The 14,763-nt window shown below is 39.5% G+C and overlaps 1 protein-coding gene across 2 annotated transcripts in view; it reads right to left on the reverse strand.

Annotated features, from left to right (window-relative positions):
• Positions 1 to 3,996: 3,996 nt before the first annotated feature.
• Positions 3,997 to 14,763, reverse strand: part of LOC132866379 (mucin-2) — a 28,310-nt gene continuing 17,543 nt past the window's right edge. For both annotated transcript variants that reach the window (XM_060899128.1, XM_060899129.1), the window contains 2 exons: positions 11,582 to 11,829; positions 3,997 to 5,912 (listed from right to left, as the gene is read on the reverse strand). In XM_060899128.1, the coding sequence (XP_060755111.1) occupies positions 5,703 to 5,912; positions 11,582 to 11,829 (458 nt within the window). In that variant the 3' untranslated portion in view covers positions 3,997 to 5,702. The remainder of the gene's footprint in view (positions 5,913 to 11,581; positions 11,830 to 14,763) is intronic.

Raw genomic sequence — 14,763 nt, forward strand, 5'->3', positions numbered from 1 at the left:
GCTTCCAGCAAAACGATCCAAAAGAGTTGTGGGTTGACATTAGATTTGATTAAAGTGACACGACAACGTCATTGATTAGTGGCTAGTTCAAGAGGATCTTACACAGTTGCGTGAAGATATGACGTTTATCTTCGAGTGGTGAATGTGTATATATCACGAGAAGATAAACTTCATATCTTTGCGCCACCATGTAATGTTCTTTATATTATATGGACACAAGTTAATCAACAGAATTTTAATTTTGAACTGGCTCGCCATTTTGACAACTCGGCGGGGAATTATTATACATCCAGGACACTTTTTCGATGGAATGAAAACACGTGTTCTGTTCTCTTCGAGCGTGTTTCATTCAGTTGGTTTGATAGCATGCAATATTGTTAGCATATCGCTTACCCTATGTGTATTACGTCACTCTGTCCAATAGAGAACGAGTGTTGAATATGGTTTATGATATTGCATGGTTGTCAAGACAACATGACGGCACACATCGGAGACGTAAAATTTCCGTGCTAGCGAGTGAGCGACTGGGACAATTTGTAAATAAACAAACATGGCCACCAGGTTTACTTTGTTAAATACGGAAGATTTTGAGAGAATTTTGACAGAGAAAGACACATTGAACACCCGAAAGGAATGTGTATGTATTATAATAATAATATTATTGGCTGGCTTTTTTTCATGGTATATCAGATATATTCCATTCAGCTACTCGTCTTCGACTTGTTCATTCATTATCATGCTAGCTGAATGGAATATATCTGATATACCACGAAAAAAAACCCAGCCAATACTCAGATCCGTGATGTATTTTGGATGAAAAATGCGAGTTTTTCAACACGAGAAGATAAACTTCATATCTTCAATCCAACGTGTGATTTTCTTTTTATTATATTGACACATTCACAAACAAAAAGTCCCCAAATTTATCAAAACAACTCACTCATCGATTTCCTCACGAGTGACAGATAGAGATTTATGTCCTGGTTTTGGTTCTCCATGTCCCGGATGGAGCTCGGATGAAAAATGCGAGTCGTGAGTGACGTATTTCCCAGTAAAACTCTCGTGTCCGTATAATATATACCATATGTGTATGTATATATTAGGGTGCATCAGTTGCCCTCTAAAAATGAAAAGTTCCTCCGATCATGATGCATTTTTGTTTTTATGTTCCTTTTGGTAAGAAAACACACTGGGTGAAATATTTTGACAAAATTCAAAAGTTTAATGGTGGCACCAGGAGCTCAAAGTTATGGAAAAAGCTGCTATTTTATGACTTTTATGACAAAATTTCAATCACTTTTCATGATGGCACCTTATAGAGTATACCAAATATCTTAGATACACATTTTTAGTACATATTCTAAATATATTATCAAGCACAGTTTGAGTTTTAGCTGTTCATTGAATCATTGTTCAACTACTTTTAAACAATACAAATGTATTATGAATCACATTAATGCTTCTCAATCCCTTGCAAAGGTTCTGAACATGATCTCTGGCTCACAAGAAATCAATAAATGGAGTCCAACGTTGTGATTCAAACCTTATGCGAAAACATAAAATAAGCGTTTTTTGGCAAAAAATGAACCTCATGGTGCCACCATTAGACTTTTGAATATGGTCAAAAAATTTTACAGGATGTCTTTATTGGTGAAAAGGAACACCCAAACAAAAATGCATCAGATTTTATGAAAGTGAGGGCAACTGATGCACCCTAGTGTATATATAGAGTGGGGTAATACGCCCCCGTGGGGTAATACGCCCCCGGCCTGTTTTACCCAAAATAACCACCAGATGGCACAAAGTTACATTTCTCTTGTTGCTATGGACTGGCTTGACAACGGGGATATACAAATATCCACTGTGGATCGCATATCAGCAACACAGTGGAGAGAAATCAAATTTCATGGTAAGTGATATAATTTTCAGATATCAGTAAAACTGTATTTAGATAGCTGCTATTTCGTCAGATATCACAGCTGTGTATGTGGTATGAGTAGACAAGTCAGTACGTTAAAAAAATACATTAGGTATAAAAAGTTGAATCACATTTTGAAAGTAAGACCCTTTTTTGTAAAAGTGTAGTCTGTGGGGTAAAATGCCCCCTTAATGGCGGGGTAAATGGCCCCCAGGGGGCATCGTTTCCTTTTATCATAATTACTGTAGCTATTTCATACATTTCTGAATAGCAGATAGCTAATGAATTCATTGATTCAATTAGCATTATTTATTGATGCACTTGTTCTTTGTTAATTCATGTTCAATCCACACAAAATTATATTGAAATTAAAATGCGAAATATAATAAAATAATGCATCTATTCATTAATTCAGGGATATTTTCTTGTTTCTTTCACATTATAGGCTTAAGTAAACACTTTTGCTATCCAAACAGCTTTTTTTGAGTGAGGGGGCCTATTGCCCCACCTCAGGGGGCCTTTTACCCCACTGGGGGGGGGAAGGCCCCCTTGGCACAATGTTTCTTTTTGTTAAAAAAAAAATTAAGTATTAACTTTAGGCAAACTTTAGGTGGCATTATTGTTCATGTCACTGTTGTCAAAAACTATGATTAAAACTAAACACATGGTTCATTTCAACTTGGAGAAAAACTGAATTTTCCTTAAGGGGGGCTTTTCCCCCCACTCTCTCTCTCTCTCTCTATCTATCTATCTATCTATCTATCTATCTATCTATCTAATTATTATGCCTAAGTGGGGTATATTTTCATTCAACGAGGAAATGTTCTAGTTAAATTGTGTGTCACTGAATATAAAATGTACTTGTGAAAACGTGATTGTGACGGAATAAACTGGGACAGTTTTCAGAAGACAATTTGCAAAATAAAACTACAACAAACAAGTAAATTAAAAAAAAGGACTTGATTTAAGGAAATTCACCCAAAGACTGAAATTAATAATAATTTTTTTTTGCATCTTTTATATTGAGTTGTAAAATACAAAAATATATAGAACATATCATATAATATATGTGTGTCTGTGTATATATATATATATTATAAAATAAAATGTCTGGAAAGCATCCTGTAAATTTTATAATGTGATGAAATTTTTTAGTAAAGCTTATTTTAAAATGTAAGCATACAATATGTGATAATATTTCAGAAAGTGTTTGTTTTAATTTATTAACTATTCCTGAAAGATATATTTGTTTATTAGACTCATTATCATTATAACACAGGCTTAAAATTTCCTTATTTAAAAACAACAACAACAATGTATTAGTACTCGATTATTTTACAGTAATATATTTTAGTGTCATCATATTTACTGTGCTGTTTTTTTTGTAATATTTCGATTTGTCACTGCGTAGCTTGTTGATCCTGAGATGTTTTGAAAAAAACCTCGCGATAAAATCCAGTGTTTTAGATGAACTCCAGTATAAATCACAGTATATCGTATACGTAAAACGTATTAAATCCTCAATAAATTCGTATCAAATTTCTTTTTAAAAAATCAAACGTTAAAGTGTTAGTCATTCCTAAATGCAGGATATGTTTGTGATTATGAGTTAAAAAGTAATATATCAGGAATAATAAACATTCAGTCAGTCGCTGCGAATGTGTGCATGTGGGAGTTTTTTAAAGCTTTCTCTTCATTAGAGATCGTATCAGAAATGATGGCGCTCGTATACTCCTCGTGTAATTCAAGAGGAAAAGTACGCTTCTGCTAAAAACGTGTCCACGTGGAAATGTTTTGTAACATTTCAAAAACATTTATTGAACGTTTAGTTATGAACGAGATTGTTTTTGAGCGTGTGGATATTTGGTACAAGCTAACGTTAATAAAATCCCAAGATTGTCCAAAAAAAACCCCCCTCGCCTAAGAAAACTTTAGAAAGGCAAAGAATTGGAATTTTTTTCAAATTCTAGCGACATTTGTACGGTATATGCGAATAGAATGCGGGTTTTTTTTTGTTGTTGATATTTTGCAAATACAATTCCAAATTTTAAAAACATGACGATGTACATTGATTCAAATTATTATTCGATCCTTTTATTCTGATTATGAATCATTTATAACCACTGATATAACTGACACTGGGGATGCTGGGGTTGTGTCCTGAATACTGTTTAGTATAAATAGGCAGCTGATCATAGAAAATTGCTCACTCTGATTGGCCGAAAGATTCGGACTATTTCTCGATTATCACCTCATGCGACTCGGCAAAATGGTGGCCGATCGCTTCGTCACCGTAAGTGAGGAAGAATTACAAATGATGAAAGAAAGAAAAATGCTGTTCCTAAAAAAAAAAAGCAGTAAAGATGCTCCGAAGTTTGGTCTAAAACTATTCAAAGGGAAGGTGGGATTGTGATTTATTTTATCAATTTTAAAACAAAGTATTTTATGTGACTTGGTGTAGATAAATGACGCAAGTCTGTGACGCAAAGTGATTACATTTACATGCCACTTTCGAAGTTTGAAATACATTTTTTTAAAGCTGGTCGGCCTTTTGATTTCATAAAATCAGTGAAATTTAGTTCCGTCTGAAATGTGGTCATTGTGATATAGGTTTATCTCTGTAATATCTCACAAAATATCAGGCCATTCTGTGGCTGGGAAGTTATTTAATTTGAGGCGATTAAAGCAAATAACGTGCATGAAATCGCTCGCTTCGCGCAGTCAAGCAGACAGAGGAAGTCCGTGTGTGTGTGTTGCGCAGGTTTCCCTTTGAGCGTGCACTGACAGTTCCATCATTCTGTCGCTAAACGAACAGCTGATCACACCGAGGTGCTCGCTGAGCGCCGATATTTATTAGCTTGATATTTCCTGCGTTCCCTTTCCTTCGTATATAACATAACGTCTTCTTCTCACTTTCTTTCCGGTACTGTAGTCGGTCTTTCACGTTTCGTTCGCCCACTCACGTCCTCCATTTTTCTCTCCTGTTTCAAATTTGTATCCCACAATGCCTTGCGCAAACGGGGAAAGCCCACCACGTGATGTGATGCATGATGGAGTATCTTGTATTGCGTCATGGTGAAGCAGGAAAAAATAGAGCCACGTGGCCTTAAATTCATTCATTGTTCTATTTAAAAAAAACTAATAAAATTGGAAGTCTGTGATTCGAATTCAGTAGCTTTCGGTCACGAAACAAAAATAATCAAGTGTCGGGGAAAATTCTGTTTATGACCTACACTTGAAAAATCTGAAAGGCAGTATAGATTTAAAACTATCAAATATAATATTTAGCAGCAGATCCCAATCCAGTGCTTTCTAACCGTATTAATTTATTTCTATATATCTGTAATAAAATGGCTCGTCTTCTGTGATGAAACTCACGGATCCTGACAGCTAACACGACTTTCCCAAAAACTCCTGAACAAGGAAAGTAAGAGAAGTTCAGGGAGGATTGGAGTATTTTTGATTTCACTTTTGAATTTTAAATGAATTAATGCGGCTTACAACTTTCTCTCTCTCTCTCCCTCATATAATGTGTTTTTATATCATTGTCAGTCACGTCAGTAAACACCTGGATTTCTTGCTCACTACTACATCCTGATGTCTGATTCCCTTTTTTCATTCACCTTCAGTTTCCAATCTCAGCTTTTTACTTTCACTTCTTCACCTTTACACTCTTACTTTTCAAATTAATATTGTAGTATTCTCCTTCCCCTTTTCCTTGTCCCCAGGTAAAATATTTAAGGATCTGTTTTGTTTTGTTTTTTGTTTTGAACAACTGAACAGCTCAGAAGTTACTAAAGAGCTCGTATTTCTTGTTCCAGGCCATAGGGGGCGCTCTCTTGTTGCCCTTCTTCGCCTGGACCTTCTGCCTGGCTTCGGCTGCCGTGGGGCTCAGGTGCAGGCCGCTCGCCCACAACGGGTCCAAATCCTTTATCACCGGTACCTCCTGCACACCGGGGGCGCTGTTACACTTACGCTGCTCTGGATCCAACACCTGCGAAAGAAAAAACAGAGAAGGATCTGTCTACAGTCTCATAGACCACAAGACACACCCACTTTTTGTTTCTGACACACCCACTGAGGTAACACATAACAGCTGGAAGTTCCAAACCCTAGGCTCCCATAGTGTGCAAGATGGCGGCTCTGAGAAGTGGGCGTGTCCTGTAGTGGGCATGTCCTGCAAGTACAGTTAAGGTCTGTTGTCTAGATTAATATTTTACACAATAAAACAGACATAATATCTGAAAAATAAACCAAGTATATCATTATTTCTAGACTTTTTTTTTACTGTCATCTGCCAATGGAATAAGAAAAGTTAAAGTGTGAAAATGTAAAATAATCTCATGATTAGAAATGTGAAATATATTCAAGCATTTTCAAGATATTTTCACTTGTGAAGATTTTTATAGTGTAAAAAGCTTAAAATGAATGATTTATTGCAGCCTAGACATGTATATTAACAATAATGCTTTTTTTCACGGAAAAATATTATAGAGCAATTATTGACACCTTAACGATCTTTTGGCCGTTGCAAAAGTAGAAAAGACTTTCAATATGTAAATTGTGCATGAATAATTACTCAAACTTCCACTGGAAAAAAAATTAGTTGATTCCCGATTACTTAGCATATCAGATCATGTGACGTCGTTCCACAATTATCGACACCTTTGTTCATAGTTATCGACACCGTTGCACAATTATTGACACCTTTGTCCACAGTTATTGACACCGTTCAGCAATTATCGACACCTTTGTCCACAGTTATTGACGCTGTTCTACAATCAACACCTTTGTCCACAGTTATCGACACCATTCCGCAATTATCAACACCTTTGTCCGCAGCTATTGACACTGTTCTACAATCATTGACACCTTTGTCCACAGTTATCAACACTGTTCCGCAATTATCAACACCTTTGTCCGCAGTTATCGGCACTGTTCTACAATCATCGACACCTTTGTCCACAGTTATCGACACCGTTCCGCAATTATTGACACCTTTGTCCGCAGTTATCGAAACCATTCTACAATCATCGACACCTTTGTCCACAGTTATCGACACCGTTCCGCAATTATCGACACCTTTGTCTGCAGTTATCAACACCGTTCCGCAATTATCGACACCTTTGTCCGCAATTATCGACACAGTTCTACAATTATCGACACCTTTGTCCACAGTTATCGACACCGTTCCGCAATTATCGACACCTTTGTCCACAGTTATCGACACCTTTGTCCACAGTTATCGACACCGTTCCGCAATTATCGACACCTTTGTCCACAGTTATCGACACCTTTGTCCACAGTTATCGACACCTTTGTCTACAGTTATCGACACCGTTCAGCAATTATCGACACCTTTGTCCACAGTTATTGATGCTGTTCTACAATCATCGACACCTTTGTCCACAGTTATCGACACCATTCCGCAATTATTGACACCTTTGTCCGCAGCTATTGACACTGTTCTACAATCATTGACACCTTTGTCCACAGTTATCAACACTGTTCCGCAATTATCAACACCTTTGTCCGCAGTTATCGACACTGTTCTACAATCATTGACACCTTTGTCCACAGTTATCGACACCGTTCCGCAATTATTGACACCTTTGTCCGCAGTTATCGAAACCATTCTACAATCATCGACACCTTTGTCCACAGTTATCGACACCGTTCCGCAATTATCGACACCTTTGTCTGCAGTTATCGACACCGTTCCGCAATTATCGACACCTTTGTCTGCAGTTATCGACACCTTTGTCCACAGTTATCAACACCGTTCCGCAATTATCGACACCTTTGTCCACAGTTATCGACACCGTTCCGCAATTATCGACACCGTTCTACAATTATCGACACCTTTGTCCACAGTTATCGACACCATTCCGCAATTATCGACACCTTTGTCCACAGTTATTGACACCTTTGTCCACAGTTATCGACACCTTTGTCCACAGTTATCGACACCTTTGTCCACAGTTATCGACACCTTTGTCCACAGTTATCGACACCGTTCAGCAATTATCAACACCTTTGTCCGCAGTTATCGACACTGTTCTACAATCATCGACACCTTTGTCCACAGTTATCGACACCGTTCCGCAATTATTGACACCTTTGTCCGCAGTTATCGAAACCATTCTACAATCATTGACACCTTTGTCCACAGTTATCGACACCGTTCCGCAATTATCGACACCTTTGTCCACAGTTATCAACACCGTTCCGCAATTATCGACACCTTTGTCCACAGTTATCGACACCGTTCCGCAATTATCGACACCGTTCTACAATTATCGACACCTTTGTCCACAGTTATCGACACCATTCCGCAATTATCGACACCTTTGTCCACAGTTATCGACACCGCTCCGCAATTATCGACGCCTTTGTCCGCAATTATCGACACCGTTCCGCAATTATCGACACCTTTGTCCACAGTTATCGACACCGTTCCGCAATCATCAACACCTTTGTCCACAGTTATCGACATCGTTCCGGAATTATCGACGCGTTTGTCCGCAATTATCGACACCGTTCCGCAATTATTGACACCTTTCTGCAATTATCGACACCTTTGTCCACAGTTATCGACTCCGTTCTACAATTATCAACACCTTTGTCCACAGTTAGACACCGTTTTGCAATTATCGACACCTTTGTCCACAGTTATTGACACCGTTTCGCAATTATCGACACCGCTCTACAATTATTGACACCTTTGTCCGCAGTTATCGACACCGTTCCGCAATTATCGACACCTTTGTCCACAGTTATCGACACCGTTCCGCAATTATCGACGCCTTTGTCCGCAATTATCGACACCGTTCCGCAATTATCGACACCTTTGTCCACAGTTATCGACACCGTTCCGCAATTATTGACACCTTTGTCCGCAGTTATCGAAACCATTCTACAATCATTGACACCTTTGTCCACAGTTATCGACACCGTTCCGCAATTATCGACACCTTTGTCCACAGTTATCAACACCGTTCCGCAATTATCGACACCTTTGTCCACAGTTATCGACACCGTTCCGCAATTATCGACACCTTTGTCCGCAATTATCGACACCGTTCTACAATTATCGACACCTTTGTCCACAGATATCGACACCGTTCCGCAATTATCGACACCTTTGTCCACAGTTATCGACACCGTTCCGCAATTATCGACGCCTTTGTCCGCAATTATCGACACCGTTCCGCAATTATCGACACCTTTGTCCACAGTTATCGACACCGTTCCGCAATCATCAACACCTTTGTCCACAGTTATCGACATCGTTCCGGAATTATCGACGCGTTTGTCCGCAATTATCGACACCGTTCCGCAATTATTGACACCTTTCTGCAATTATCGACACCTTTGTCCACAGTTATCGACTCCGTTCTACAATTATCAACACCTTTGTCCACAGTTAGACACCGTTTTGCAATAATCGACACCTTTGTCCACAGTTATTGACACCGTTTCGCAATTATCGACACCGCTCTACAATTATCGACACCTTTGTCCGCAGTTATCGACACCGTTCCGCAATTATCGACACCTTTGTCCACAGTTATCGACACCGTTCCGCAATTATCGACGCCTTTGTCCGCAATTATCGACACCGTTCCGCAATTATCGACACCTTTGTCCACAGTTATCGACACCGTTCCGCAATTATTGACACCTTTGTCCGCAGTTATCGAAACCATTCTACAATCATTGACACCTTTGTCCACAGTTATCGACACTGTTCCGCAATTATCGACACCTTTGTCCACAGTTATCAACACCGTTCCGCAATTATCGACACCTTTGTCCACAGTTATCGACACCGTTCCGCAATTATCGACACCTTTGTCCGCAATTATCGACACCGTTCTACAATTATCGACACCTTTGTCCACAGTTATCGACACCGTTCCGCAATTATCGACACCTTTGTCCACAGTTATCGACACCGTTCCGCAATTATCGACGCCTTTGTCCGCAATTATCGACACCGTTCCGCAATTATCGACACCTTTGTCCACAGTTATCGACACCGTTCCGCAATTATCGACGCCTTTGTCCGCAATTATCGACACCGTTCCGCAATTATCGACACCTTTGTCCACAGTTATCGACACCGTTCCGCAATCATCAACACCTTTGTCCACAGTTATCGACATCGTTCCGGAATTATCGACGCGTTTGTCCGCAATTATCGACACCGTTCCGCAATTATCGACACCTTTGTCCGCAGTTATCAACACCGTTCCACAATTATTGACACCTTTGTCCACAGTTATCGACACCTTTCCACAATTATAGACACCCAGATGATTATTTATAAGATGATAATGGGTATGTGGTCTTAAGTTAACAAAACAGTTTTTATTTAAAATTTGTTTTCCATAGACTTATATTTAGTCCAAAATATCTTTTATATAAATATATCGATGTCAGTGTTTATGTAAATGAGGAAGTCATTCTAATATTTGTAAACAAATGAACTGGTAATGTTTAACCTGCGTCAGAAAATCTTTTTGTTCCACTTTCTACCCGCTTTCTAAATATTTCCGTAGATCACATTTTCTTAATCATTCGTTGTTGTTTGTATTAATTTCTAGTTTTGTAGTTTACCAATAAATCCCAACAGGGAATTGACATCGTAACCACATGAACATCCGGGTCAAAGGTCGCATCTCATTCCTTGAGCCAAAATATAAAATATCTACTGATATTGTAATATGTGGTCGATATTTAAACAAACTGCAAAAAAAAAAAAATCTAAATGGAATAGAAAAATCTGAATATTTCAAGCATGCAATTTTTTTATATGCTAGGAATTTAATTCTGCTCTAATTTTATTTATTGCAATCGGATTCCAAATACTCTATAAACACTCCATTATCTTATGAATCAGAAAAATAATTATTATAAAATCATAGCACTTTGAAGTATTTTTTAAAGTACTTCATCTACTTCACAAAGATGGATCCATAACAGTTGTAAATGTCCCTTAATTCCACAGGGTGTCGGTAATGGTGGACACCGGTGAAAGTGATCACTATTATCGACACCTCACGACACGTGACTTCTCAAACACGCTTTTAGATACAAAATGGCGTCTGTTGAACGAAAGAATAAGAAGCAAAGTAGGAGGAGATCATGAAATATCGGTGAATTTGATCAGTAAAAACATGTCCATGATCTTTCCACCATGCTCACCTGCGATGATAACATCCGGGTTTTCCGAAAAACTGCTGATCGTGCTGAAAAAAATTCCATCTCAGGTAATGAGCGGTGTCATCAGACGACAAGATCAAAGGGCGAGGGGGGCGGGTCTTCCGCTTGATTAATTAACCAATACTAACTGTTGGAACTGAAACTCACCTTTGTAAAATTGTTTTTTATTGGTAAATCTGAAAAGGTGTCGATAATTATGGACTGTCGATAATTGTAGCCGCCGCTCTAGTACTGTTTCGTTTTCTATAATTTACTCTTACTTTCATTATAATCTACTTTTATATGCTATGTTACATTTTATTCATGTAATATCCGTTTCCTTTCTGTTGTTTAGTTACTTGGATGGTTTTCTTGGTGGTTGGATTTGGCTGGTGCACTTCCTCTAGTACACACACACACACACACACACACACACACACACACACACACACACACCTTGTTGGTGGTATCAGAGCTGCTCAGCTCCACGCTCATCTCTGAAGTGATGGACCTGGAGGAGGCGGAGCTTCCGTGACTCTGGTGCTTCAGAGAGCCGTTTCTGGTTGGTGGATCCGTCAGAGTGAGGTTCGTGACTGGCGGTTGGACCTGCAGGCCGTTGGGAATTTGTGTCGGAGACGCAGAGCTGTCTGTGATTGGACAGGTTGAGGTTGGACTCTTTATGAGTGGACCGTCCACGCAGTCCTCTGTTAAAAAGAAAAACAAAACACTGATCAGAAACTCTTCAGGTTTGGATACCTCAGACGTTACGTGTCAAAATCAGGACCTTCTGCTCACCAAGGATGCTTTTAGTTCCCGAGGTATTTTCTGATGGTGGGTGGTGCTTAGATTAGACCACGCCTACTGACCAGAGTTTAAATACATATTGGCTTTGGAAACGTCTTGCTCATTTAGCTACCATTATACGCATGTTGCTCTGTTCTTGTTGTTTTTAATTCGATGAATTAAAAACGTGCTGGTCATTGTTACTATTGTATGATGAGTAAAGCTTCCAGTTAAATATAAATTCAGACCATGGTTACCATGGTTACATAGTATAGTAAAACGATATCAGACAAAAGGGAGTGCCGTTGTACTTGAACATCAGCACAGCTGTGATATTCAGTACAACAGAGTACAACCTTGAGTGTACAAGAACACTTCTGTAAACAAGAACGTAATATCGAGGAAGTGATATTTGGGACACAATTTGGACAAATGTCCTGTTTATTTTTATTCCGCGAATGAAAATCGATCCCAAAGAAGCCACACCGACTTTACAGCACGTCAGCTAGTTCACACTGATTTGTACATTCCTGTTAAAGGAGCTTCTGGTGAAACTGGCGTCCCTTCTTCATTTTCATCTTCATCTGACGAGCTTTCATATTTTAGGTCAAAAGTTATCTTCCTGGAAAAGATCGTTTGATGGGCCCACTGATGATATCACTAACACTGTTTTACCGTAGTAACCGTTTTGAACTAAGCGGTGTTTTACACGGATGAGCAGAGTGATCCACTGTCACCCGTTTTCAACCAACAGGGAACGGGTTCTCGAACCGGTTCCATTTAGGGTTCTTTGAACCTTGGTCCCAGCTCGTGAACCAACCCACATTTTCACCAATTTTGAATGGAACCATTGTCATACTTGTCAACCTTTGGTCAATCAAACCTGTATAACCAACCTCCAAAATCCGTATTTCCCTTATAAAATCCGTATAAGATGCAAATTAAAATAATTTACCTAAAATTTGAATGATAAATAACAATGATATATCCCAGTTACTTTTTATTCAATATTAATAACAATAAACCTTCAGAATGAATACAAAGCTCCAATGTTCGACAAAAAAACACAAAGTGTCACTCTAATGTTCTGAATTGTACTCCATGACAGCTTTTTTTAGCACTCTGCACCAATACCTCACGAGGCTGCACGTCACAGCAAGTGTCTGTGTTGATCTTGCCGGAGTGCCCATTCAGAATCTTTTCAGTCGCTAGTGAAAGTCGCTCAGGTGGAAATACGCTTTTCAAACAAAATGTTACTTCCCGGTTGGCGGGATTCTGGCAATGCGGTGTGCGCATGATCAAAAGTGTAACAAAGTCTCGCTACCACAAGATAACGCACAATTTCATAAGACTCTTTACTGGCTGTCTGTGGTGTACAGTACGTTTGTAAATGTTATGCGCTCTTTTATCATCGTGGGAATTGATTATAGCTCTAAATAAATATTGAAGTTTTTTTAAAGAATCCGTATAACTTTATTTGGACGCCCATATACTACGTTTATTGAATCAAATCCGTATAAAATACGGACATTCCGTATAGGTTGACACATATGCATTGTAATCAAGGATGCGTCATGAACTGAGGGCGGAGCTCAGTGGTTACCTCCGAGCTTTTGTTCTGTTATCACAGATATTAGTCCATTATTTTTCTTTTCCGTTGCATTCCCAATTCCTGTGCTCTGCTTCCTCTCCAAACTAATGACACACCCACTGATGTCATCACAGTTCATGCTGGAAAAACCAGCTGTATTTTGGTTCCAGTTGGGAACCAACTTTTCAAACAAGGTTTCGAACTGATTTATTTTTGGCCGAAATGCTCTGAACGGTTCAAAGTTTGGTGCATGAATCAGAACAGAACCCGTTCCCTGTTGGTGGAAGAGGGGCAACCGTGGAATGTCCCAATACTGTTATACTAAATATCAGCACTCCTGGAATGTTGCTTATCCAATCAAATTAGTGAGCCAGAACTAATTGTTGTATCAAAGTCAAAGTCCCTCTCACGCCAGAATCTGGTCTTCCCAGGCAGTCTCCTGTCCCAGTACTAACCAGCTCTTTAAGGTGTATTGGGCGGCGCCGATCTTTGTTTCCGTAGCCCTTGGCTTCTTGCCTAAAGTTACAGTGTGTGTGTGTGTGTGTGTGGGGTGTCCTCTGGTAACCGCGAGAGTTTGACTTCCCTACTTGATCTATATTGCAGCGTGCCTTGCCAGACCATTTTTATGATGGTCTTTGGTCTGACCCAACCGCAAGTAGAACTTGTGATCTCCTGGTCAAGAGGTGGAAACACTAACCACTAGGCCAACTCGCGGTTCAACTGTTGTATAAAAGACATTAATTGGTAATGGTTTAACGTGATTCTTGACCTCTGATTGAAAGTAAGAATTTAAGTACCGCCCCTATTCTCATCTCATCTCATTATCTCTAGCCGCTTTATCCTTCTACAGGGTCACAGGCAAGCTGGAGCCTATCCCAGCTGACTACGGGCGAAAGGCGGGGTACACCCTGGACAAGTCGCCAGGTCATCACAGGGCTGACACATAGACACAGACAACCATTCACACTCACATTCACACCTACGCTCAATTTAGAGTCACCAGTTAACCTAACCTGCATGTCTTTGGACTGTGGGGGAAACCGGAGCACCCGGAGGAAACCCACGTGGACACGGGGAGAACATGCAAACTCCGCACAGAAAGGCCCTCGCCGGCCACGGAGCTCGAACCCGGACCTTCTTGCTGTGAGGCGACAGCGCTAACCACTACACCACCATGCCACCCCTGCCCCTATTCTATTCTATGAAAAGTAAGAAATATTGTAATTGACTACTTTCACATTACCCATAATGCTTTGCGCCTTGG

The sequence above is a fragment of the Neoarius graeffei genome, chromosome 18 (genome assembly GCF_027579695.1).
Source record: "Neoarius graeffei isolate fNeoGra1 chromosome 18, fNeoGra1.pri, whole genome shotgun sequence".
NCBI lineage: Eukaryota > Metazoa > Chordata > Actinopteri > Siluriformes > Ariidae > Neoarius > Neoarius graeffei.